The sequence below is a fragment of the Zea mays genome, chromosome 3 (genome assembly GCF_902167145.1).
Source record: "Zea mays cultivar B73 chromosome 3, Zm-B73-REFERENCE-NAM-5.0, whole genome shotgun sequence".
NCBI lineage: Eukaryota > Viridiplantae > Streptophyta > Magnoliopsida > Poales > Poaceae > Zea > Zea mays.
Window position 1 is genome coordinate 131,606,236 of NC_050098.1, and position 27,694 is coordinate 131,633,929.

At 54.0% G+C, this 27,694-nt stretch overlaps 1 protein-coding gene across 2 annotated transcripts; it reads right to left on the reverse strand.

Moving 5' to 3' along the window:
- Positions 1 to 689: 689 nt before the first annotated feature.
- LOC103650561 (F-box/LRR-repeat protein 3-like) lies at positions 690 to 5,998 on the reverse strand. Of its 2 annotated transcripts, none has more exons than XM_008676135.4 (7): positions 4,813 to 5,998; positions 3,075 to 3,200; positions 2,783 to 2,887; positions 2,176 to 2,575; positions 1,961 to 2,090; positions 1,578 to 1,866; positions 690 to 1,493 (listed from the first exon to the last, which is right to left on the reverse strand). In XM_008676135.4, the coding sequence occupies exons 1-7, from the start codon at positions 5,476 to 5,478 to the stop codon at positions 1,224 to 1,226; spliced, it is 1,986 nt and encodes a 661-aa protein (XP_008674357.1). In that variant the 5' UTR covers positions 5,479 to 5,998; the 3' UTR covers positions 690 to 1,223.
- Between the last annotated feature and the right edge of the window lie 21,696 nt (positions 5,999 to 27,694).

The window sequence follows — 27,694 nt, forward strand, 5'->3', positions numbered from 1 at the left end:
GAGTCAGGTACGGGATAGCATGGGTTGAATTAAAAACTTGCACCCACACCTACGAAGTGGTCACATGTGAGTGCACTCATGGGTTAAAATGTCCACCTGTACTTGGATCCATCATATTTCGGATTTTTACGGGTTAAATTGTCATCCCTGTAAATGAACAATTGTGTGGTTAGAACTTATTTATCATGAGCTTCTCTGTTTTTTCGTTTTAAGTTACCATTTCTTGATCGTTTCCAACTTATTTTGTTCGGATTTATCTGTTTTCAATATACCAAAATTTACCAGCTATAATCCGTTTTCAGTTTTCCCGCTTTACAATTCCAACCGAAAAAATTATAACGAGTAAAAATTGTGAGGTTTTATTCGGGCAACCCCATGTTTTCAAATAATTTCTATTTTTCTAAAAGAAATTAGTTTTTTTTGGGAAAAATGAGAACCCCTTATAAAAAATGAGTTGCCAAACTAGCGGTAACTCTTTCGTTGTATGTTTCAGTCAAAGCGAAGCGCGATGCAGAAAGTAATACCAGTAGCCACTGTGTGCACGGATGGCTGAACCTGACTCGTGCCAAATCTAATCATCAATCAAGATAGCGAGGCAATTGTGACAGATTCTTGCAAATGGTACAAGTGGGCCATTCGACAGAGACTACAATGTCTTCATAGACCCACTGTTTGAACACCTCATAACATGAAACAGAACACCATATACATATTATCAGATAAGGTAGTGTCAGCCAAAAGTAAGAAAGAACCAAAGCATGGATCATATCCCTGGGCTTGTTCGTTTTGGTGATAATCCACATGTATTGAATAGGATTGAGCCGGTTTAAATCCATAACAAGTCAAAATCCATCCTAATCCCACCTAATACACTCCAATACACATGTAATATCAATAACCGAACAAGGTCTTATGATTCTTTTAACTTCAAAGGCCCAAACCATGCGGAATGAAGTAACAAACACACTAAAGTAATCCCAGGAAGTGGATCATCCCACTGCAGGCTATACACATGAACATAACCGATGCCTCAGTGTACATACACTGGAGCAGAGCCGATAATCGCCGCTAGATATGTTACGCCCCCAACGATTATTGCGGAATATCTCACAAGGACTATTGCAGAACATCTCACATGGCTCACAGGGCAAACCTGGTAGGTCTTGGGCTCTTGGCAATCCATGGCAGCGCTGAAACTTCACAAACGATGAGGAACAGGTGGTCTAGTCCTTGTAGACAAGAGGCTTGTTGACCCATCTTATTCGGCAGCCACACGCCTGCAGCATCTGGATGAGTTCAGGGGACAGCACGGTCTTCAGCCCACAGAGCATCTTCAGCTTCTTCAACCTCCCGCAGGCTGCTCGCAACGCGATCTCGAACCCTTCTATGGAGACCCATGAGAGGTGCACCATCTTAATGTCCTGGAGGCACCGCAGGGAGCTCAGCAGGTGGCACAGGCCCAGCCCCGTGACTTGGCAGTACGATATCGTAAGCTGCAAAACAAAGTACACGTTTTATATGGTTCCAGCAGCTTATGAGTTTGCAAGGGTAGAAGGTAAACTCTACCATAAGGTTACCTGTCTAAGGTTCAAAGCATAACGAGCAAGAGCCCACAGGCCAGCGTCATCAACCGAATAGCATCGTTTCAAGTCCAGCTCTATCAGGTTCTTGCATCCGATTGCAACTGAGGAAATCCCAATGCCTGTTATGCGGACCAAGCACCTCAGTTCAAGGTTTGTGAGCTCCTCCAGGGAGCCTAAGTGACCCAAACCAGTATCAGTGATCTTGTTGCAGTAACACAAGTTCAGTAACTTGATCCTCTTGCATCCATTTGCTAAAGCTGCCAACCCATCATCGGTAATAGAGCTGCACCTGATGCAAAGGACATTGCAGACATATTATTTCATGTATATGGCTATAAAAATCATGATAAAAGAATAAATAAGAAGATCTGAATTACCGGTAGAGATCAAGCTCCACAAGTTTTCCACAATTTGAACTAATAAACGCAATGCCTTTGTCAGAAATACTTGAGCATAGGCCTAATTTCAATACTCTCAATTCAGAGCATTTAGCCAAGTGCTCCAATGCTGCAAAACAAGAGATGTCATGCTCACTTTTAAAATAACAGATTTTTTGACTAAAAACATAGACGCAAATGTAGTGATCACAAACCTGCATCATCCACTCCGCAGTCAGTGAGGTCTATCTCCTTAAGATTGGGGCAACAAGTTGCAATTCGTTTTAGTCCCTTCTCATTTATCAAAGAGCAGGATTCCAACCGCAAACATTCAAGCATCTTACAGTTGCCAGCTATTGAATCAAGAGCATTGTTGGTACTGAGGTTGCAGCATGTGAGATCAATTGTTCTTAGGTCACTACACCGAGCTACAAGAGATGAGATTCCTTCATCTGTAACACCACTGCATTTGCTAAGTCCAATCTCAACCAATTTGTTACAGCTTTCACCAATGGCTTCAAGAAGAGAGTCCGAGACTTCAAGACCGTCGAGTTTCAATGTTGTCAAGGTTTCCTTCAGTGTTGCCAACTTGGATACAAAACGCTGTCCTATCTCCTATAAGTATAACATCAACAAATTACAGGTAGTCAGATATTTACCACTTCTGATTACTCATCAACTCTCCATGAGGATGAGTCCCTCTGAATATGTTAGTTAAATAACCATTTTGTTTCAAACATAAAAAATATGGCATTTCGGATTGTACAGAAAAGAAGAGCCAATGGCTGCGAGGGGCGAGTAATGTGGGGAAGACCAACTCACATGCAAACAATCTGCAGCATATAACTTCTGGAGAAAATTGCGACCGTCTATGAGTGAAGCTAACCCATGGGAAGTCACATGATCACATCTTGACACATCAACACTCTGAAATAAAAAAAAAGATAAAAATCACCATTTAAAAACATAAAGTTGCCGATTTCCAGATTTCAGTAAGCGAAGTCACAGTAAGGAGACCAATAATGTAAGTTGTTCGAATTTTAAATAATCAAATTGACAATGTTGTGCATCAGACATTAAAAGTCTATAAATGTTTAACATCTCAAGTGATTACCTGCAGCGAATCACTCCCCTTGCTCAGCAATTCCAGGCCTTCATCATCAATACATGAACAACAAACCATTGCCAATTCCTCAAGCCTCTCAAGTGAGGAAATTGATCTAAGGGATCCATTACCCACCTGCAACACAAGAAAAATAAGCATATAATATAAACAAATAGTATAATGCAATGGCACCATTACTATCAACAAGAAAAATTAAATAATGCAAGACCTGGGCCAAAAATCTATTCAGCACCTAGGCCCCTAATAGTCACACACCTAACACCTCAGTGGATGGCAAAATGTATGGAACATTGGATCATAAGGTTTTGTATGCCAAGTACAACTCAACTTCAAACTTCCAATCTGGGATTATCCAGTATCACAACACACCATTTGCATGACATGGATCGCTTATAAAATGGGTCTATTAGGCAGTTCTCTCAGCCATGTTATGTACAAATAATGGATGTCCCTATGTGTTACTGTACAACCAGCTTTTAATCACACCTTCTAATCACTACTAGGTAGCATATTGCCTGGTTCTACCATAAATATACCTTCTAAATCTAACCAATACTAGGTAGCATGACCGGTCAAGCACTTATTACTGATTTTCAGAACCTTGCAGAAAAGTCCAAACAGGCCAGGTGTTAGTGTTAGAGCAAATTCCTTACAAGCCATTTTAAGCTAACTGTGGGGGGAGTAATGTGGATTTTTTTTTCCTTTTTTTAAATGTAATGATGTTGTACTTTTTGAAAGAAATCAGCCGTCTAATTTTTAGATGGCAAAGAAAGAATGAATATAGTTTCCAATGGCACATAAGGGATCTGCTCTAATTTCTAGCACCCACTAATAGCCATGGGTGTTAAATCTAACTGTGATGGCACAAAGGGAATGAAAATCCTATACTAGTGGCAATGAAGGGATGGCTAACTTTTGGGTGGCGGAGAAGGGATGAGTGCAGTTTTCAATGGCTTGTAAGGGATTGGCTCTTAGTGTTACACATAACTACTGTACACTCTAAGCTGTCACTACCAACAGACAGGAAAAGAGAAGTGAAGATGCAACCATTTCCTACAGCATGTGCATTTACAAAAAAACAGCCACCGACAATAAAAAAGGGAAAACCCAGTGTCGGACGCTCCCACATGAGTGAGGTCTGGAAGGGATAAACCGAGAGAAGCCTTTCCCCCGCAAATGCACCACTGCACCAGGTGACTCAGTGTTGTCTGCCCACTGACCCGCAAATGCCTTTCCCTTTAGATATCTGGTTCAAACCTGCGACCTCGTGACTCAATGACTGAGCTCTCACCACTGCACCAGGCCTTCCTTTATGACTCATAATGTTTGGAATAGCACCTTTGCACCCATATGCATTAGCTTCCATCTTAAGTCCAACTTCACAAGATTTATGACAATTTCCAGAGTAAAGTTGAGATTTAGCATATCATGGTACCAAACCACTTCTGTATTGACGCCATGTTGCATCTGAAATTTGGTTTGTGCAGCTCTTGTTGGGTACTTGGGTATCAAAACAACTAATTAACTAGACTGCCCAAACTTTCTTGGGGCAAAGATGCCTATTATAGGTGTGTTGCTACATACGAAATTTTCACCATTTCTCTAAACAGCGTGTCAATTGGACAATTGCTAGTCCTACCACCTACCCACATGTGATCATCTTTCATCAGTCCACTACCACTACCAAAGCAATGAACAGTTCAATAAATTAAATGGGACTAGTAACCTTGAGGTAGGATATGTTGAGGCTGCGGAGCTCGGGGCACTTCTTGGCCAGCAGATCAATTCCGATATCAGAGATCTCACGGCACCACTTGAGGCTGAGCTTCTCCAGCCTGGGGCAGCCAACAGCCACCTTGGCGAGCCCCATGTCGGTGACAGCAAGGCATTTGTCCAGCCTCAGCTCCCTGAGCCCGGCCGCCGCCGCCAGCGCAGCGGCCTCGCGGTCCCCGGCGCTGACGCAGTGCGACAAATCGACCGCCTCCAGCTTGGGGCAGGCAGCCACGAGCGCCTCGAGGCCGCGCCAGCCAACCCCATTGGCCCGCGCGAGGCACACGCTGCGGAGGCCGGCGAGGCCCCCACCGGCACCGGCAACAGCCGCGGCGAGGGAGGCGTCGTCGAGCGAAGCGCAGGCAGAGAGGTCGAGCCGCTCGAGCGCCGGGAACGCGCGGAGCAGGCGCGGGAGCGGCTCGCGTCGGAGCACCCGCAGCGCGCGTCGGTGCGCGGCCTCGGAGCGCTCGAAGGCGCGGCTGACGAGGCGGCACGCCTTGCGGTCCCGCGGCTCCCGTAGGCGGTCCAGCACCTGGCCCAGCAGGTCCAGCGACAAGACCCCTATCCCGACGCCGCCGCCGCCGCCGGTGGCGCAATCGAGTTTCTGCGCCTCCCGGCTCATCCCGTCGGCCGAGCACGCGGCGATCCGTTCGCTCTCCCGGCGACGAGAGAAGATGAGGAGATACTGGCAGAATTACGCTGCGAGGAGGTTGGTTTAGGTGGGGATGAAAAGGAAGGAGAAGACGGCGACGAAGGGGTGGTCGTCGGGGAGCGGGACGCGCGGTTCGGCGGGCCGGCGCGGTCGGGCAAGGGCGCAGCGCTGCTGCATGGTAGGAGCAGGATCCCGCGAGTGCGGAGGGCGGCGGCGGCGGCGCGATCCCGATCGATCCGGCCCAGCGGTGGAGAGGTGGTGGTGTCGTGGTGGATAAACCGCGGGGACTGGGGTCAGGCGAGGCGGGGCGGCGGGGACTGGGGGCAGGTAGTTACGGGCTGTGGGGAGCTCCACAGGTGAGGAGAGGCGTGGAGGTGTGGAGCATAGGAGAGAGACGGAAGAGGGAGGGAGAGAGAGAGAGAGATGTGGATAGGTGAAGCCGGTCGGAATACCGCCTGCCTCAGGTGAGGGTCGAAGGTGGCACCTGATCAGTCCACGGTAGTGCGATGGAGAAGATGACTAAAATACCCCTACTCTCGGACCAGTACTGATGTCGACAGGCCAGTGATGACCCGTGCCCGCCGCGAGTTGCTACTCTTCCTTTTCTCTTTAGAAGAAGAAATTAAGAAAAAGGAAGAAACTCTCGTGATAGCTCGATAGGTAAACAATGTGAAGAAAAGAAGTTATCATGGCAGGGATCACATTCCCAACTGAATGGATGTCGCTATAGTCTCATTATTTCATTCTTTTTCTTGATACTACAATATAATACGTAATCATTCTACTATTAATCTGTTACATAGTAAAATGATTGCGTATAGTAATCTGATTTCAGTAGAGATTGGTCGGGAAGTTTTCGATGATCCAAGAGCAATCTGACTATGTGGTGTGGCACAACTACTCAAAAAAATCATTTTTAATCATTCTTAATTATTTTCTATTTAAAATTTTTTTAGTCACCCCAAAACATCCTGACACGATAAAATCACGCTTCCATGTTATGTACGTTGGAATAGCTAGATTTGTCACGGAGCATCTCCAACAAGATAAACAGGGTCCTATTTTAAAGGATATGACTTTAACATAAAAACATGCTCTAGCATTATCATTATTTTACAAAAAATTATCAACGAATATAACTTCGGTCTATTGAATTCTAAATATAGTACCTCATATACCGGAGTGTTAGAGAATAAAATAGACACAAAGATTTATGTGGAAAAACCATCCCACATATAGAGGAGCAAACAACCACGAGAAAATAAAACCACTATTAACCGCAGAATACAAGTTACATGGAGGGCCTATATTTATAGGCGTACAGGAAAGAATATTCCAAGGCATATTCCAAATATATAAAAGGAATTAGAGGCATATTCCAACAAATCTCCCCTTGACTCTAAATACATAGAACTGTTTCCCAAACACTACTAGGATGCTAAATTTGAATATCAACCAAGTCTAAGGAAATATTACACTTAAAACTAGAGCACGACTTGGTATCATCAAAATCACCTCTCTTCTGGAACGCAATAGAAACAGATTCAACATCAACTGTTGAACATTGCAAATAATAAAGATTATTCAAATGGTTGCCCTTCAAGATAATACGATTGCCACGAGAAACCATAAGAACACCATCAATAGAAGGAAAATTGAATCCCAATGCTTCTAAAGTGCTCAAAGAAATAAGATTTCTCTTCAATTTTGGAACAAAACGGTCATCGATAAGTTTCTTAATACTTCCATCTGAACTTGGATATAAATAGAGCCGATTCCAATAATCTCACATGTGGATGCATCTCCAATAACAACTTCACCAACATGAGACTGAACATAATCAGAAAACTAATCTCTACGCGAACAAATATGAAAAGTGCAAGCGGGATCGAGAATCCAAGAAGAGCACTTTTCAACAAAGGCAACAAACAGAGCTTCTCCACTATCTAAAGTTTCAACAAAATTGGCTTCAGCAGAAGACTTATCCAATTACCTTTTCTTTCTCACCTCTTTATTTCTCACTTTAGGGGCACTGAGAAATATGATGATTATTTTTTCTGCAATAACGGCAATAAAGGTTGGATTTATGATCTCCAGATCCCCAAACAATTATGTCGGGGACCATAATTAGGGGTACCCCTCAAGGCTCCTAAATCTCAGCTGGTAACCCCCATCAGCACAAAGCTGCAAAGGCCTGATGGGTGCGATTAAGTCAAGGATCGGTCCATTCGAGGGGCGCGATCACGCCTCGCCCGAGCCCAGCCTCGAGCAAGGGCAGCCGACCCCGGAAGATCTACGTCTCGCCCGAGGCCCCCTTTCCATCAACAGACACGCCTTCGGCTCGCCCGAGGCCCAGTCTTCGCCAAGAAGCAACCTTGACCAAATCGCCACGCCAACCGACCAAATCGCGGAGGCATTTAATGCAAAGGTGGCCTGACACCTTTATCCTGACGCCCGCTCTCCAGTCGACAGAGCCGAAGTGACTGTGGTCACTTCGCCGCTCCACTGACCGGTCTGACAGGGGGACAGCGCCGCCTGCGCCGCTCCGACTACTGTGCCACTCGACAGAGTGAGGCTGACAGCAGCCAAGTCCGGCCTCAAGCGCCATAGGAAACTCCGCTTCGCCCGACCCAGGGCTCGGACTCGGGCTCAGCCCCGGAAGACGACGAACTCCGCTCCGCCCGACCCCAGGGCTCGGACTCGGGCTCAGCCCCGGAAGACGACGAACTCCGCTCCGCCCGACCCCAGGGCTTGGACTCGGGCTCAGCCCCGGAAGACGACGAACTCCGCTCTGCCCGACCCCAGGGCTCGGACTCGGGCTCAGCCCCGGAAGACGACGAACTCTGCTTTGCCCGACCCCAGGGCTCGGACTTGGGCTCAGCCCCGAAGGACGACGAACTCCGCTTCGCCCGACCCCCGAGGCTCGGACTCAGCCCTGGCATCAGCCGATGGTCTCCGCCTCGTCCGACCCGGGGGCTCGGACTCGACCTCGACCTCGGAAGACAGATTCGACCTCGACCTCGGAGGAGCCTCCACATCGCCCAACCTAGGGCACGGACCGACCACGTCAACTGGAGGCGCCATCATTACCCTACCCCAAGCTGACTCAGGCTACGGGGAACAAGACTGGCGTCCCATCTGGCTCGCTCCGCCAGACAAGTAATGATGGCGCCCCGCACGCTCCATGACGACGACGGCTCTCAGCCCCCTTACGGAAGCAAGAGGACGTCAGCAAGGACTCGACAGCCCCGACAGCTGTCCTTCCGCCGGGCTCCAGCGCTCCTCCGACGGCCACGACACCACACGAACCGGGTGCCAAAACCTCTCCGGCTGCCACGATGGCATGTACTTAGGGCGCTAGCTCTCCTCCGCTAGACACGTTAGCACACTGCTACACCCCCCATTGTACACCTGGATCCTCCCCTTGCGCCTATAAAAGGAAGGACCAGGGCCCTCTTACAGAGGGTTGGCCGCGCGGGGAAGGACGGGACGGCGCTCGTGCGAGGCCGCTCGCTCCCTCCCGCGTGGATGCTTGTAACCCCCTACTGCAAGCGCACCCGACCTGGGCGCGGGACAAACACGAAGGCCGCGGGATTCCACCTCTCACGCCCGTCTCCCCCGGCTGCCTCCCCCCTTCGCGCCGACCCATCTGGGCTGGGGCACGCGACGACAATTTACTCGTCGGTCCAGGGACCCCCGGGTTTCGAAACGCCGACAGTTGGCGCGCCAGGTAGGGGCCTGCTGCGTGTTGACGAACAGCTTCCCGTCAAGCTCCAGATGGGCAGTCTCCAGCAACCTTTCTAGCCCGGGACGGTGCTCCGTCTCGGGAGTCTTGAGTTCATGTCCCTCGACGGCACCTACGACATGATACTCCTTCCCCCGCCGTGCGACTGCGACAATGGCGGCCGACAGTCTGCCCGCCGGCGGCGGAATCGACGACGTCTTCCTCGCGTGGTGGAAGAACAACATTCGAGCTCGCCCCGTCTCCTCCCCCACTGACGGAGGAGGAGGCGGGGCAACCAAGGCCAAGCAGGAGGCGGCACCTCGTCGGCTGTCGAGCGAGTCGACGGCGCCGGCGCCCCAACGGGAGGCACGTCGGGCATCGACCTCGCGTCTGAGACAAAGACGAGCGCCGTCTCCCCGCAACACGCCAATCCCAAGCAAACGGACGACGCCAGCACGCTCGCGAAGGACTTGCTGGGCATCACCCTCGTACCTGAGACGATGGTGCACTCAGTCCCTGACGTGACTTCGTCACCGCCCGTCGACCGAGAGGTACCAACCGATTCCCATCTCACGCCTTTTGGATTCAGCCTCGACCCGCCAAGCGACTTCGCTTTGGTGGACGCTCTCGTAGAGGCGAGTCCAAACCCTCTGGGGTATCGTATGCGATCACCCTAGGACCGGCTGACGGACGTCTCGACCTACGGGCCCTCGGGGTCCGAGGAAGATGACGCGCCCGACTTCTGTTGGGATTTCTCCGGACTTGGTAACCCCAATGCCATGCGGGACTTCATGACCGCATGCGACTACTGCCTTTCCGACTATTCTGACGGTAGCCACGGCCTCGGCGACGAGGACTGCGGCCCAAGTCGTGAATGTTTCCACGTCGATCTAGGGGGTCCCTCCTAAGGCAACCATCTTGGAATGCCGGAGAACGGTGATCTCCCTAGGCCTGTGCCTCGCGTTGACATCCTACGGGAGCTAGCTGTGGTCCCCGTTCCGGCGGGGGGTCATGACCCACAGCTCGAGCAAATCCGCGGGGTGCAGGCCAGGTTCAACGAGGGAGCAGGAACACTTGAGCCGATCCGCCAGGACGTCGGGCAGGAATGGGCGGGTCAACCTCCGGCCGGAGAAGTGCGTCATCTACCCCAGGGTATCCAGCACCGCATCACCGACGATGTCAGGGTAAGGCCGCCACCCACTTCCAGTGGAGTCGGCCAGAACCTGGTCGCAGCGGCAATGCTTCTCCGCGCGATGCCGGAGCCATCAACCACCGAGGGGCGGCGAATTCAGGGAGAGCTCAAGAATCTCCTGGAAGACGCCGCGGTCCGACGGGCCGAAAGCTCCGCCTCCCGAAGGCAGGGGTACCCCTCGGAACATCGCGCCGCGACTTCCCGATTCAAGCGGGAAGCCTCGGTCCACACCGGGCGCACGCGCAACACAGCGCCTGCGGCCCTGGGTCGCCTCGGCAACGAGCACCATAACCGCAACTGTTGGGCCCACCTCGACGAGAGGGTGCGCCGAGGCTACCACCCCAGGCGTGGGGGACGCTACGACAGTGGGGAGGATCGGAGTCCCTCGCCCGAACCACCCGGTCCGTAGGCTTTCAGCCGCGCCATACGACGGGCGCCGTTCCCGACCCGGTTCCGAACCCCGACTACTATCACAAAGTACTCGGGGGAGACGAGACCGGAACTGTGGCTCGCGGACTACCGGCTGGCCTGCCAACTGGGTGGAACGGACGATGACAACCTCATCATCCGCAACCTCCCCCTGTTCCTCTCCGACACCGCTCGCGCCTGGTTGGAGCACCTGCCTCTGGGGCAGATCTCCAACTGGGACGACCTGGTCCAAGCCTTCGCCGGCAATTTCCAGGGCACGTACGTGCGCCCTGGAACTCATGGGACCTCCGAAGCTGCCGACAGCAGCCGGGAAAGTCTCTCTGGGACTACATCCGGCGATTCTCGAAACAGCGCACCGAGCTGCCCAACATCACCGATTCAGATGTCATCGGCGCGTTCCTCGCCGGCACCACCTGCCGCGACCTGGTGAGCAAACTGGGTCGCAAGACCCCCACCAGGGTGAGCGAGCTGATGGACATCGCCACCAAGTTCGCCTCTGGCCAGGAGGCGGTTGAGGCTATCTTCCGGAAGGACAAGCAACCCCAGGGCCGCCCACCGGAAGATGCCCCTGAGGCGTCAACTCAGCGCGGCGCCAAGAAGAAAGGCAAGAAGAAGTCGCAAGCGAAACGCGACGCCGCCGACGCGGACCTTGTCGCCGCCGCCGAGTACAAGAACCCTCGGAACCCCCCCGGAGGTGCCAACCTCTTCGACAAGATGCTCAAGGAGCCGTGCCCCTATCATCAGGGGCCCGTCAAGCACACCCTTGAGGAGTGCGCCATGCTTCGGCGCCATTTTCACAAGGTCGGGCCACCCGCGGAGGGTGGCAGGGCTCGCGACGACGATAAGAAGGAAGATCACCAGGCAGGAGAGTTCCCCGAGGTCCGCGACTGCTTCATGATCTACGGTGGGCAAGCGGCGAACGCCTCGGCTCGGCACCGCAAGCAAGAGCGTCGGGAGGTCTATTCGGTAAAGGTGGCGGCGCCAGTCTACCTAGACTGGTCCGACAAGCCCATCACCTTCGACCAAGCCGACCACCCCGACCGCGTGCCGAGCCCGGGGATATACCCACTCGTTGTCGACCTCGTCATTGGCGATGTCAGGCTCACCAAGGTCCTCATGGACGGAGGCAGCAGCCTCAATATCATCTACGCCGAGACCCTCGGGCTCCTGCGTGTTGATCTGTCCTCGGTCCGGGAAGGCGCTGCGCCTTTCCACGGGATCATCCCTGGTAAGCGCGTCCAGCCCCTCGGACAACTCGACCTTCCCGTCTGCTTTGGGACGCCCTCCAACTTCCGAAGGGAGACCCTCACGTTCGAGGTGGTCGGGTTCCGAGGAACCTACCACGCAGTACTGGGGAGGCCATGCTACGCGAAGTTCATGGCCGTCCCCAACTATACCTACCTCAAGCTCAAGATGCCGGGCCCCAACGGGGTCATCAACGTCGGCCCTACGTACCGACACGCATTCGAATGCGACGTGGAGTGCGTGGAGTACGCCGAGGCCCTCGCCGAATCCGAGGCCCTCATCGCCGACCTGGAGAGCCTCTCTAAGGAGGTGTCAGACGTGAAGCGCCACGCCGGCAACTTTGAGCCAGCGGAGACGGTTAAATCTGTCCCCCTCGACCCCAGCAGCGATGCCTCCAAGCAGATCCGGATCGGCTCCGAGCTCGATCCCAAATAGGAAGCAGTGCTCGTCGACTTTCTCCACGCAAATGCCGACGTTTTCGCGTGGAGTCCCTCGGACATGCCCGACATACCGAGGGATGTCGCCGAGCACTCGCTGGATATCCGAGCTGGAGCTCGACCCGTGAAGCGGCCTCTGCGCCGATTCGACGAAGAAAAGCGCAGAGCCATAGACGAGGAAATCCACAAGCTAATGGCGGCAGGGTTCATCAAAGAGATATTCCATCCCGAATGGCTTGCCAACCCTGTGCTTGTGAGAAAGAAAGGAGGGAAATGGCGGATGTGTGTAGACTACACTGGTCTAAACAAAGCATGTCCGAAGGTTCCCTACCCTCTGCCTCGCATCGACCAAATCGTGGATTCCACTGCTGGGTGCGAAACCCTGTCTTTCCTCGATGCATACTTAGGGTATCACCAAATCAGGATGAAAGTCCGACCGGCTCGCGACTTCTTTCATCACACCCTTCGGCATGTACTGCTATGTCACCATGTCGTTCGGCTTGAGGAATGCGGGTGCTACGTACCAACGGTGCATGAACCATGTGTTCGGTGAACACATTGGCCGAACGGTCGAGGCCTATGTCGATGACATCGTAGTCAAGACGAGGAAAGCCTCCGACCTCCTTTCCGACCTTGAAGTGACATTCCGATGTCTCAAGGCGAAAGGCGTGAAGCTCAATCCCGAGAAGTGTGTCTTCGGGGTTCCCCGAGGCATGCTCTTGGGGTTCATCGTCTCCGAGCGGGGCATCGAGGCCAACCCGGAGAAGATCGCGGCCATCACCAGCATGGGGCCCATCAAGGACTTGAAAGGCGTACAGAGAGTCACGGGATGCCTTGCGGCTCTGGGCCGCTTCATCTCGCGCCTCGGCGAAAGAGGCCTGCCTCTGTACCGCCTCTTAAGGAAGGCCGAGTGCTTCACTTGGACCCCTGAGGCCGAGGAAGCCCTCGGGAACCTGAAGGCGCTCCTCACGAATGCGCCCATCTTGGTGCCTCCCGCTGTCGGAGAAGCCCTCTTGATCTACGTCGCCGCGACCACTCAGGTGGTTAGCGCCACGATTGTGGTTGAGAGACGAGAAGAGGGGCATGAATTGCCCGTCCAGAGGCCTGTCTACTTCATCAGCAAGGTACTGTCTGAGACCAAGATCCGCTACCCACAAGTTCAGAAGCTGCTATACACGGTGATCCTGACGCGGCGGAAGTTGCGACACTACTTCGAGTCTCATCCGGTAACTGTGGTGTCATCCTTCCCCCTGGAGGAGATCATCCAGTGCCGAGAGGCCTCGGGTAGAATTGCAAAGTGGGCGGTGGAAATCATGGGCGAAACGGTCTCGTTCGCCCCTCGGAAGGCCATCAAGTCCCAGGTCTTGGCGACTTCGTGGCTGAATGGGTCGACATCCAGCTCCCAACAGTTCCGGTCCAACCGGAACTCTGGACCATGTTCTTCGATGGGTCGCTGATGAAGACAGGAGCAGGCGCAGGCCTGCTCTTCATCTCGCCCCTCGGAAAGCACCTACGCTACGTGCTACACCTCCATTTCCCGGCGTCCAACAATGTGGCTGAGTATGAGGCTCTGGTCAATGGTTTGCGCATCGCCATCGAGCTAGGGGTCCGACGCCTCGACGCTCGCGGTGACTCGCAACTCGTCATCGACCAAGTCATGAAGAACTCCCTCTGCCGCGACCCGAAGATGGAAGCCTACTGCGATGAGGTTCGGCGCCTGGAAGACAAGTTCTACGGGCTCGAGCTCAACCACATCGCCCGACACTACAACGAGACTGCAGACGAGCTGGCTAAAATAGCCTCGGGGCGAACAACGGTTCCCCCGGACGTCTTCTCCCGAGACCTGCATCAACCCTCCATCAAGACCGACGACACGCCCGAGCCCGAGAAGGCCTCGGCCGAGCCTGAGGCACCCTCGGCTCAGTCCGAGGTACCCTCGGCTCAGTCCGAGGTACCCTCGGCTCGGCCCGAGGCACCCTCAGCCCAACCCGAGGCACCCTCGGCTCAGCCCGAGGCACCCTCGGCCCAGCCCGAGGTACCCTCGGCCCCCGAGGGTGAGGCACTACGCATCGAGGAGGAGCGAAGCGGGGTCACGCCTAATCGAAACTGGCAGACCCCGTACCTGCAATATCTCCGCCGAGGAGAGCTACCCCTCGACCGAGCCGAAGCTCGGCGGTTGGCGCGGCGCGCCAAGTCGTTTGTCTTGCTGGGGGACGGGAAGGAACTCTACCACCGCAGCCCCTCAGGCATCCTCCAGCGATGCATTTCCATCACCGAAGGCCAGGAGCTCCTACAAGAGATACACTCGGGGGCTTGCGGCCATCACGCAGCACCTCGAGCCCTTGTTGGAAACGCCTTCCGACAAGGTTTCTACTGGCCGACGGCGGTGGCCGACGCCACTAGAATTGTCCGCGCCTGCGAAGGGTGTCAGTTCTACGCAAGGCAGACCCACCTGCCCGCTTAGGCCCTACAGACGACACCCATCACCTGGCCTTTCGCTGTGTGGGGTCTAGACCTCGTCGGCCCCTTGCAGAAGGCACCCGGGGGCTACACGCACCTGTTGGTCGCCATCGACAAATTCTCCAAGTGGATCGAGGTCCGACCCCTAAACAGCATCAGGTCTGAACAGGCGGTGGCGTTCTTCACCAACATCATCCATCGCTTTGGGGTCCCGAACTCCATCATCACCGACAACGGCACCCAGTTCACCGGCAGAAAGTTTCTGGACTTCTGCAAGGATCACCACATCCGGGTGGACTGGGCCGCCGTGGCTCACCCCATGACGAATGGGCAAGTAGAGCGTGCCAACGGCATGATTCTACAAGGACTCAAGCCTCGGATCTACAACGACCTCAACAAGTTCGGCAAGCGATGGATGAAGGAACTCCCCTCGGTGGTCTGGAGTCCAAGGACAACGCCGAGCCGAGCCACGGGCTTCACGCCGTTCTTTCTAGTCTATGGGGTCGAGGCCATCTTGCCCACAGACTTAGAATACGGTTCCCCGAGGACGAGGACCTACGCCGACCAAAGCAATCAAGCTAATCGAGAAGACTCACTGGACCAGCTGGAAGAGGCTCGGGACATGGCCTTACTACACTCGGTGCAGTACCAGCAGTCCCTGCGACGCTACCACGCCCGAGGGGTTCGGTCCCGAGACCTCCAGGTGGGCGACCTGGTGCTTCGGCTGCGACAAGACGCCCGAGGGAGGCACAAGCTTACGCCTCCCTGGGAAGGGCCGTTCGTCATCGCCAAAGTTCTGAAGCCCGGAACATACAAGCTGGCCAACAGTCAAGGCGAGGTCTACAACAACGCTTGGAACATTCAACAGCTACGTCGCTTCTACCCTTAAGATGCTTTCAAGTTGTTCGTATGCCTCGTTCCTATGCAAAGTTTAGTCATCAAGGAAGGGTCAGCCTTGCCTCGGCAAAGCCCGACCCTCCCTCGGGGGCTAAAAGGGGGGAACCCCCTCTGCGTCAAAATTTTCAATCAAAAAGGCTTCCGCGTTCCCTCGGCTATGTCGGTAGCAGAACCCCAAGAAGCGAACGCAGGTGCATGTAAGTGGCAAGGCTGACTGAGCCGAGGGACTCCTACGCCTCTAGGTTACGGATACCTCACTCGTCACCTACCACGAAATATGACTCCTACTTGGGCAAGCAACCCTGCTACTGACGAACGGGGCCGGACACGCAAAATGAAAGGAAAAGGGGCACGACTTTATGTTACGATAATAAAGTGTTTGGGCCTCCACGGCCGCAAAAGACACACGTGCATTCAAAGGAAACTGCTCCGGCAGAGTTGGGCGTCGCCCGGGGAAGGAGTCGCGCCTTCGGCTTCGTCCCCGCCTTCGGCAGAGTCCACCCCGGCTTCGGACGACGGCGCAGGTGGGAGGATCTCTGCTTCGAAGGTGGTCGCCAGCACTGCGCTCGGGCCCGCGGCGGCCGCGTCGAGCCTCTGGACTTCAGCCAGGGCGGCTTCATCTTCGTCAGGGAGGCAATACCCCTCACTGACCCGCTCCAGATCCACGACGTAGTGGGAAGCGAGCACGGCGAAGGCCCGCCTGACGCCGTGGTGTAGCGCCTCACGGAGTCTACCGCACACGTGGTCACCCAAGGCCTGCAGGCGACTTTGAGGGGAGCTTCCTGAGGGGACGTCGCCGAAGCCAAAGACCCGGCAGAAGTCCGAGATGGCCTCGGACATGGCCGCGTGGTCGGCCTCCCTCTGCTCGGCCGCCTGGGCAAGCGCCCTGGTGGACTCATCAAGGGCAGACTCGAGCTCTGCGAACAGCCAGAGCGCAAAGCTTCAAACACAAGTGGAGGAAACAAGCTGAAACGAAAACCGAAAACAACCAGGACATACCTCCGGTTCGGGCACACTGCTCCGAGGCTGCGGCCTGGGCTACGGCTAGGTCTGCTGCAAGGGCTCCGGCCCGGCTTTCGGCCTCGACAGCCCGGCCCCGAGATTGATCTCGCTCATCGACGACCTGGTCGAACTCCGACTGCCGTCGCTGCACCTCTGCGCGTGCCTCTGCCGCCTCTGCTCTCAGATCGGCGCAGAGCAACCGAAGGTCCGCCACCTCGGCGCCCTGCTGGGAGAGGCGCGCAGTAGCCCCGGCGAGCGAGGTCCTCAGGGATCGCAGCGAGCCCCAGATATCGACCTCGTGGCGGATGAACGACGACTTGGCGGCGCTCAGATCCGTCAGATCCTGAGGGAAGGAAGCGGGGCATCATAAAGGACGCCTTGGTCACAAAAAAGGTATGCCTAAAATCATTACCTGGAGGATCTTGGGGACGTCCCGGCAAGAGACCTCCAAGGATGACCGGAGCGACCCCACCGTTGCTTCGGCACACTCGCGGAGCTCGTCCCAAGACTGCTCCTCCCGCTCATCGTCAAGAACGAAGAAGGGATCCGAAGCCTCACGGGTCCGGAACCGGAGCAACTGGCGCCGCCTCTCGGAGCTCCGCCACGCAGGGACAAGGTTGCCGCTCGGCGGGACGGATCGCGTTTCCACGCCCCCTCCTCCGAGGCACCGAGCGCCGACGCCTCGGCCATCTCAGCGTCGGCGGCGACAGGTCGCTCCCCGACTGGGACGGCAACGGCTTCAGCAGCAGCTGGCGCCAGCGCCGGCGGCATGTCCGGTGGGACCGAGGCCACGTCCGCGCCAGCCGCCTCCCCGGGCGCGACAGCCACCTTGACAGAAGAGCCAGCCTCGGGAACTCGCTCCACGGCGACTGGTGCCGCCTGAGCCCCCCGCTGTGGAGCGCCTTGCGAGAAGGTCAGCTGAACGGCGAGGCCCGGCGCGGCACCGGCCGCGGAAGCCGGCGCCGTCTTAAGGACTTTCCGGGGAGCCAGATCGGTCAGGCCATGGCTTCGCTTGCTGAGGAGGAAAGGAAAGTCGCGGTCGGGACATACGAATAAGGAGCCTGGACAAAGACGTTCTAAGGTACTTACCCGCTCCGGGCCATGATCAACCGTGCCTGAGGAGAGGTCTCTCGGATCTCGACCCCCGAAGGTACCGCCGAGGTCCGCCTCACCGCCAGCTTCGGTACCATCCTCGCCTTAGGCACCTTGGACGCCCGGGAGACGGAATGCCCAGGCGCTGCCACGACGACCTGAGGGTCGCTCTCCTACGCTGCCGGCGTGGGCGACGGCTCTTAGGGAACAGGCGCCTCGGCCTGACTCCCCGGGGTCACCTCAACTTCCCCAGCCGAGGGGTCGAGTACCCCCTCGGTTTGCCCCCGCTCTTCGGGCCGGGACCTCGGTGTCCCGACCCCGGGAACTGACGGCGCCAGCCCGCTCGGGGGCTGGCTTGATGACTCCTGGCCTAGCCTCAAACCCGGGCTGAGGCCGAGGCGGGCAGCCATGTCGTCATCCTCGTCATCGTCCTCATCATCGTCGTCGTCGTCAGGCGTTTCCGGCGACGGCTCCCTCGGGAGTCCATCCCTCTCCTGCCGACGACGGAGCTTTTCCAAGGCGTCTAGGGCCCGCGTCCGCTTGCGGGCCCGAGCCTTCTTCGCGTCCTTCTTCTTCTTCTTCTCCTCCGCAGCAACCCGCCGCGCTACTCGGTCCACCGCGTCCTCCGGGACCCGTGGCCGGGAAGGCTTGTGCCACCCTACCTCCTGGAGACAGATGAAAAGTCTCGACCGTAAGGACCAAGGGCAATCCGACGCGAGGAGAAAGAAGGAGCGGACACTCACCAGGGTCACACACCCGCGGTCGGGGCGCATCAAGGGCTGGGAGAAGGCGCTGGCGTCCAGTTTTCCCAACGCGACGGCCACCCGCCCGTGGAGAACGTCGATGGGAAGGGGATCCGAGGACATCCGCGAGCCCTCCAAGTCGGCCTCCGGCGTCATCTCCCAAAGCGGCAACCGCCGCTCCGCCAAGGGAAGCACCCTCCGGCGGTGAATGGCGGCAATCACTCCCGCGGCGGTGAGCCCTCCTTTCCGCAACGCCTCCAAGGCCTTGAGAAGGGGCTCGAGATTCTTCTGTCTGTCGTGCGGGGTCCCATAGCGCCAAGCATCGACGGCGACGGTGACCACTCGCTGAGAAAACGGCGGGAGCATCTCGTCGTCATTCCGGAGGTAGAACCACCGGCGCTGCCACCCTTTATTCGAGGACGCAAGGACGGCGGGAATATACTGCGACGCCCGCGACTGCCTCAGCTGGAGGATGCAGCCGCCGGCCCGCACTGCCGCGCGGACCCTTCTCTCCCCCGTCGACGAAGCAAAAAGCTCCACGGAGAAGAAATGAGTCCACAAGTCCCAGTGGGGGTCGATCCCCAAGTATCCTTCGCACACCGCTACGAAGATGGCGGCTTGCGAGATGGAGTTGGGGCTGAGGTTGTGCAACTCCACCCCCATAGTTGTGCAGGATCGCCCGCATGAAGCGGCTTGCCGGCACACCGAATCCCCGCTCGTGGAAGGAGACGAAGCTCACGACGTACCCCGGCGGCGGGGACGGGACGGCTCCGCTCGGGGGGGGGGAATCCACTCCGGCTGCCTCTCATCAGAGAGAGGGCGAAGTAAACCCTCAGCAACGAGGTCCTCCAGGTCATCCGCCGTGACTGTGGAGAAAGGCCATGGGTCACGCGGCGAGACAATGGTCACCCGGTCGGCCATCACCGAGCAGAAGGGGTGGCGGCGGAAAGGACTGGGTGGGCGGTTTCCTTTTCTCTGGCTAAAACTCTCAGGTTGCGAAAACCTAAGAAGGAAGCAAGGAGCGGAGCAAAGAACCACCACCAGACCCTCCCCCGAGTATATAAAGACCAAGGCGAGACCCGTTCAACGCGTCGCCCGAACCCGCCGCGGGATTCAAAGACTCAAAGCAAAACGACCGTTCCTCGAATGGCTCGCGCACGCGCAACGGCCGCCTCGCGAACCACTCGCCCCGTCGCATTAACTCCATGGCGGGACAAGCGGCGCCTCAGGCAGGAGAAGCGAGCGACGCTTCGCCTTCGCCATAATGACCGCGTCAAAAAAGGTACGCCACGTCATTTGATTTCGTATCCTTTTCCTCTTTCTCTCTCTTACAACGGGGACCGGGAAAGGGGGATACCCCGAAAAGGATCCTTCTCCGTGAAGGAAACAGGCCCCGAGCCTCCCTACTGATCAGAGGTTCAAAGGCTGGCCCCTCGGAAGGGTTTAACAGCCGCCTCAGAGCGCGTGGGCTCCGCACCCACTACTGGTCAGAAGTTCGAAGGCCGGCCCCTCGGAAGGGTTCAACGCCCGCCTCAGGCCACTCGGACTCCGCGCCCACTACTGATCAAGGGTTCGTAGGCTGGCCCTCGAAGGGTTCACAGCCACCTCAGACACAGAGCGAGGGATGACCCTGGGTACGTTCGATACATAACCAAGGCTCGGTCTACGCTCCCGAGGTACCCTAGGACATTTCCGAGACCAGCGGGAACGATCTTGTAACGGAATCCCATCAGAGGGAGGCATCGAGCCCTCAGACCCCGTCGAAAGGGGACTGGGTCCGACAGATCACCCGCAGGTACTTTTGAGCGCGCCTCCGGGCCTCTAGCCGACCTCTAACAAATGGGGCACGGGCGTCCACTCGGATTACCCGCCAGCAGCTCACCGAAGACACCATGTTCGGCGCCCTCCGAGGGCAACATGGTGCTTTCCCCCCTCCTCCTTGCGGAAAGGCGACGCAGGGGCGTATGTAAAAAAGTCGAGTCTGTCCTTGACCGTCCTCTCGCCCTGTGCAGAGGCTCGGGGGCTGCTCTCGCAAACCCGGCTCCGGCCAAACCGTTGACAGCGTCAACATACCTTCCGGAGAACTTGGGACCCGACTGTGCACCCGGGCTACGGCAAGCTCGCATGAGGGAACGACCAGACCAGCCGAAGCATTGCGCGAGGCATTAAGACCTCGGAGGAGTCAAACCACTCCTCCGAGGCCTCGGGGGCTACACCCGGCGGGTGCGCTCGCGCGCACCCTCCGAAACAAAACGCAACCGAGAAAGGCTGGTCCCCTTGCAAAAAAGTGCGACAAAAGCCTCCAAGCGAGTATTAACACTCCCTTCGAGGCTCGGGGGCTACTGTCGGGGACCATAATTAGGGGTACCCTCAAGGCTCCTAAATCTCAGCTGGTAACCCCCATCAGCACAAAGATGCAAAGGCCTGATGGGTGCGATTAAGTCAAGGATCGGTCCGTTCGAGGGACGCGATCACGCCTCACCCGAGCCCAGCCTCGGGCAAGGGCAGCCGACCCCGTAGGATCTACGTCTCGCCCGAGGCCCCCCCTCCATCAACAGACACGCCTTCGGCTCGCCCGAGGCCCAGTCTTCGCCAAGAAGCAACCTTGACCAAATCGCCACGCCAATCGACCAAATCACGGGGGCATTTAATGCAAAGGTGGCCTGACACCTTTATCCTAACGCCCGCTGTCCAGTCGACAGAGCCGAAGTGACCGTGGTCACTTCGCCGCTCCACTGACCGGTCTGACAGAGGGACAGCGCCGCCTGGGCCGCTCCGACTGCTGTGCCACTCGACAGAGTGAGGCTGACAGCAGCCAAGTCCGGCCTCAGGCGCCATAGGAAACTCCGCTTCGCCCGACCCCAGGGCTCGGACTCGGGCTCAGCCCCGGAAGACGACGAACTCCGCTTCGCCCGACCCCAGGGCTCGGACTCAGCCCCGGAAGACGACGAACTCCGCTCCGCCCGACCCCAGAGCTCGGACTCGGGCTCAGCCCCGGAAGACGACGAACTCTACTCCGCCCGACCCCAGGGCTCGGACTCGGGCTCAGCCCCGGAAGACGACGAACTCCGCTCCGCCCGACCCCAGGGCTCGGACTCGGGCTCAGCCCTGGAAGACGACAAACTCCACTTCGCTCGACCCCAGGGCTCGGACTCGGGCTCAGCCCCGAAGGACGACGAACTCCGCTTCGCCCGACCCCCGAGGCTCGGACTCAGCCCTGGCATCAGCCGATGGTCTCCGCCTCGTCCGACCCGAGGGCTCGGACTCGACCTCGACCTCGGAAGACAGATTCGACCTCGACCTCGGAGGAGCCTCCACATCGCCCAACCTAGGGCACGGACCGACCAAGTCAACTGGAGGCGCCATCATTACCCTACCCCAAGCTGACTCAGGCTACGGGGAACAAGACCGGCGTCCCATCTGGCTCGCTCCGCTAGACAAGTAATGATGGCGCCCCGCGCGCTCCATGACGACGGCGGCTCTCAGCCCCCTTACGGAAGCAAGAGGACGTCAGCAAGGACTCGACATCCCCGACAGCTGTCCTTCCGCCGGGCTCCATCGCTCCTCCGACGGCCACGACACCACACGAACCGGGTGCCAAAACCTCTCCGGCTGCCACGATGGCATGTATTTAGGGCGCTAGCTCTCCTCCGCTAGACACGTTAGCACACTGCTACACCCCCATTGTACACCTAGATCCTCCCCTTGCGCCTATAAAAGGAAGGACCAGGGCCCTCTTACAGAGGGTTGGCCGCGCGGGGAAGGACGGGACGGCGCTCGCGCGAGGCCGCTCGCTCCCTCCCGCGTGGACGCTTGTAACCCCCTACTGCAAGCGCACCCGACCTGGGTGCGGGACAAACACGAAGGCCGCGGGATTCCACCTCTCACGCCCGTCTCCCCCGGCTGCCTCCCCCTTCGCGCTCCGTCTCGCGCCGACCCATCTGGGCTGGGGCACGCGGCGACAATTTACTCGTCGGTCCAGGGACCCCCGGATTTCGAAACGCCGAGAAATTAAACATTCACCTTTGGGTTTAGAACGAGAATCAACATCAAATTTTTCCTTAGACAACAAATTTGACTTAACATTCTCAAAGGACAGTGAAGTATGATTACCATAAAGCATAATTTCCTTAAAATGCATAAAAGAAGGGGGCAATAAGACTACCAACAAAATTGCCTTATCTTCATCTTCTATCTTCACATCAAGACTCTCAAGGTCCATAATAATTGAATTAAATTCATTAAGATGTGACTGCATAGATATACCTTATGACATACGAATAGTGTAAAGACACTCCTTGAGACGTAGCTTATTTGCAAGACTCTTGGTGAAAGTTGCCTAGAGGGAGGGTGAATAGGCGGAATCTAAAATTTATAAAGTTAAGCACACACTACAAGACGGGGTTAGCGTTAGAATTAAAATCGAGTCCAAAAAGAGAGGGTGAAAACAAATCACAAGCAAATAAAGAGTGTGACGCGGTGATTTGTTTTACCGATGTTTGGTTCTTGCAAACCTACTCCCTGTTGAGGTGGTCACAAAGACCGGGTCTCTTTCAACCCTTTCCCTCTCTCAAACGGTCACCTAGACCGAGTGAGCTTCTCTTCTCAATCAATCGGGACACAAAGTCCCCACAAGGACCACCACACAATTGGTGTCTCTTGCCTTGATTACAATTGAGTTGGAAACAAGAAAGAAGGAAGAAGAAAAGCAATCCAAGAGCAAGAACTCAAAGGGACACAAATGTCACTCTCTCTAGTCACTATTTGATTGGAATGAACTTTGGACTTGGGAGAGGATTTGATCTCTTGTTTGTGTCTTGGAATGAAGTCTAGAGCTCTTGTATTGAATGCAAATGGCTGAAACTTGGATGCATTGAGGTGTGGTGGTTGGGGGGTATTTATAGCCCCAACCACCAAAAGAACCGTTGGTGGAGACTGCTATCATATGGCGCACCGGACAGTCCGGTGCACCATCGGACACTGTCCGGTGCGCCAGCCATGTCACCAGGCCGTTGGGTTCTGACCGTTAGAGCTTCTGACAACTGTGTCACCGGACAGTCCGGTGGTGCACCGGACAGTCACTATTCACTGTCCGGTACGCCTTATGGCGCTGCTCTGACTTCTGCACGCGCAGGCGCACACTGTTCACTTTTATTGTACCGTTGCAGACGATCGTTGGAACTTTGTAGCCGTTACTCCGCTGGCACACCGGACAGTCCGGTGCTACACCGGACAGTCCGGTGAATTATAGCGGAGCGGCTCCCAGAATTCCCAAAGGTGGCGAGTTCGGAGTTGGGTTCCCTGGTGCACCGGACACTGTCCGATGGCACACCGGACAGTCCGGTGCGCCAGACCAGGGCACACTTCGGTTGCCTTTTGCTCTTTTTATTTGAACCCTTTCTTGAACTTTATATTGGTTTGTGTTGAACCTTTGGCACCTGTATAACTCATAATCTAGAGCAAACTAGTTAGTCCAATTAATTTGTGTTGGGCAATTCAACCACCAAAATTCATATAGGAAAAGGTGTAAGCCTATTTCCCTTTCAATCTCCCCCTTTTTGGTGATTGATGCCAACACAAACCAAAGCAAATATAAAAGTGCAAAATTGAACTAGTTTGCATAATGTAAGTTCAAAGGTTACTTGGAATTAAACCAATATTCATTTCATAAGATATGCATGGAAGGTTTTCTTCTTATTTAAAATTTTGGACCACGCTTGCACCACTTGTTTTGTTTTGCATATGTTTTGGAAATTCTTTTCAAAGTCTTTTGCAAACTAGTCAAAAGGTATATGAATAAGAATTTGAGAAGCATTTTCAAGGTATGAAATTTTTTCCCCTGTTTCAAATGCTTTTCCTTTGACTAAACAAAACTCCCCCTTAATAAAATTCTGCTCTTAGTGTTCAAGAGGGTTTTAGCTATTAATTTTGAAGAGGTTATACCAATTTGAAATGATATCAAAAATAAGATACCAATTTGAAAAATCTTCTCTTAACACAAATTTGAAAGACTACATTTTTGAAATTGGTTGGTGGTGTGGTCCTTTTGCTTTGGGCTAATACTTTCTCCCCCTTTGGCATGAATCGCCAAAAGCGGACACTTGTGAGTGAAATATAAGCCCTTTTTTTAAACTTTCTCCCCCTTTGGTAGATAATGTAGGAGGGAAGATCATACCAAATTGGAGAGCGTTGTGGAGCGACGGCGAAGGATGAATAATTCGATGGAGTGGAGTGGAAGCCTTTTGTCTTCGCCGAGGACTCCATTTCCCTTTCAATCTATGACTTATCATAATATTCACTTGAAAAACACATTAGTCATATAACATGAAAGAGATATGATCAAAGGTATATAAATGAGCTATGTGAGCAAAATATCAATCAAAATTCCTAGAATCAAGAATATTTAGCTCATGCCTAAGTTTGGTAAAAGATTTCTCATCTAATGGCTTGGTAAAGATATCGGTTAATTGATCCTTGGTGTTAATATATGCAATCTCGATATCCCCCTTTTGTTGGTGATCCCTCAAAAAGTGATACCGAATGGCTATGTGTTTAGTGCGGCTGTGCTCAACGGGATTATCCGCCATGCGAATTGCACTCTCATTATCACATAGGAGAGGAACTTTGGTTAATTTGTAACCATAGTCCCTAAGGGTTTGCCTCATCCAAAGTAATTGCGCGCAACAATGACCTGCGGAAATATACTCGGCTTCGGCGGTAGAAAGAGCTACATAATTTTGTTTCTTAGAAGCCCAAGACACCAGAGATCTTCCCAAGAACTGGCAAGTCCCTGATGTGCTCTTTCTATCAATCTTACACCCTGCCCAATCAGCATCTGAATAACCAATTAAATCAAAAGTAGATCCCCTGGGGTACCAAAGGCCAAACTTAGGAGTATAAACTAAATATCTCAAGATTCGTTTCATGGCCCTAAGGTGAACTTCCTTAGGATCGGCTTGGAATCTTGCACATATGCATACGGAAAGCATTATATCCGGTCGTGAAGCACATAAATAGAGTAAAGATCCTATCATCGACCGGTATACCTTTTGATCTACGGATTTACCTCCCGTGTCGAGGTCGAGATGCCCATTGGTTCCCATGGGTGTCTTGATGGGCTTGGCATCCTTCATCCCAAACTTGGTAAGAATATCTTGAATGTACTTCGTTTGGCTAATGAAGGTGCCTTCTTGGAGTTGCTTGACTTGAAATCCTAAGAAATACTTCAACTCCCCCATCATAGACATCTCGAATTTTTGAGTCATGATCCTACTAAACTCTTCACAAATGGATTTGTTAGTAGACCCAAATATGATATCATCAACATAAATTTGGCATACAAACAAATAATTTTCAATAGTTTTAGTAAAGAGAGTAGGATCGGCCTTGCCGACTTTGAAGCTATTAGTGATAAGGAAAACTCTTAGGCATTCATATCATGCTCTCGGGGCTTGCTTGAGCCCATAAAGCGCCTTAGAGAGTTTATAGACATGGTTAGGATACTCACTATCTTCAAAGCCGGGAGGTTGCTCAACATAGACCTCCTCCTTGATTGGTCCATTGAGGAAGGCACTCTTCATGTCCATTTGATAAAGCTTGAAGCCATGGTAAGTAGCATAGGCAAGTAATATACGAATTGACTCAAGCCTAGCTACGGGTGCATAGGTTTCACCAAAATCCAAACATTCGACTTGTGAATATCCCTTGGCCACAAGTCGGGCTTTGTTCCTTGTCACCACACCATGCTCGTCTTGCTTGTTGCGGAAGACCCACTTGGTTCCTACAACATTTTGGTTAGGACGTGGAACTAAATGTCATACCTCATTCCTCGTGAAGTTGTTGAGCTCCTCTTGCATTGCCAGCACCCAATCCGAATCTTGAAGTGCTTCCTCTACCCTGTGTGGCTCAATAGAGGAAACAAAAGAGTAATGTTCACAAAAATGAGCAACACGAGATCGAGTGGTTACCCCCTTATGAATGTCGCCGAGGATGGTGTTCACGGGGTGATCTCGTTAGATTGCTTGGTGGACTCTTGGGTGTGGTAGCCTTGGATCTTGTTCATCCTCCTTGTCTTGATCATTTGCATCTTCCCCTTGATCATTGTCGTCTTCTTGAGGTGGCTCATCTTCTTGATCTTCTCCTTCATCATCTTGAGCCTCATCCTCGTCTTGAGTTGGTGGAGATGCTTGCATGGAGGAATATGGTTGATCTTGTGCTTGTGGAGGCTCTTTAGATTTCTTAGGACACACATCCCTAATGGACATGTTTCTTAGCGCGATACACAGAGCCTCTTCATCATCTAGTTCATCAAGATCAACTTGCTCTACTTGAGAGCCGTTAGTCTCATCAAACATAATGTCACAAGAAACTTCAACTAGTCCAGTGGACTTGTTAAAGACTCTATATGCCCTTGTGTTTGAATCATAACCAAGTAAAAAGCCTTCTACAACCTTAGGAGCAAATTTAGATTTTCTACCTCTTTTAACAAGAATAAAGCATTTGCTACCAAAAACTCTAAAATATGAAACATTGGGCTTTTTACCAGTGAGGAGTTCATAAGATGTCTTCTTGAGGATTTGGTGTAGATATAACCGGTTGATGGCGTAGCAGGCGGTGTTTACCACCTCGGCCCAAAACCGATCCAAAGTCTTGTACTCATCAAGCATGGTCCTTGCCATGTCCAATAGAGTTCTATTCTTCCTCTCCACTACACCATTTTGTTGTGGAGTGTAGGGAGAAGAGAACTCATGCTTGATGCCCTCCTCCTCAAGAAAGCCTTCAATTTGAGAATTCTTGAACTCTGTTCCATTGTCGCTTCTTATCTTCTTGCTCCTTAAGCCGAACTCATTTTGAACCCATCTCAAGAATCCTTTCAAAGTCTATTGGGTTTGAGTTTTTTCCTGCAAAAAGAATACCCAAGTGAAGCGAGAATAATCATCCACAATAACTAGACAATACTTACTCC

Coding starts and splice junctions, on each gene's coding strand:
- LOC103650561 (XM_008676135.4), bottom strand. CDS start 5,478: ATGAGCCGGGAGGCGCAGAAACTCGATTGCGCCACCGGCGGCGGCGGC. Junction 2,091..2,175: donor CTGCGGAGTGGATGATGCAG/GTTTGTGATCAC, acceptor CTTGTTTTGCAG/CATTGGAGCACTTGGCTAAA. Junction 1,867..1,960: donor GTGGAGCTTGATCTCTACCG/GTAATTCAGATC, acceptor CATCAGGTGCAG/CTCTATTACCGATGATGGGT.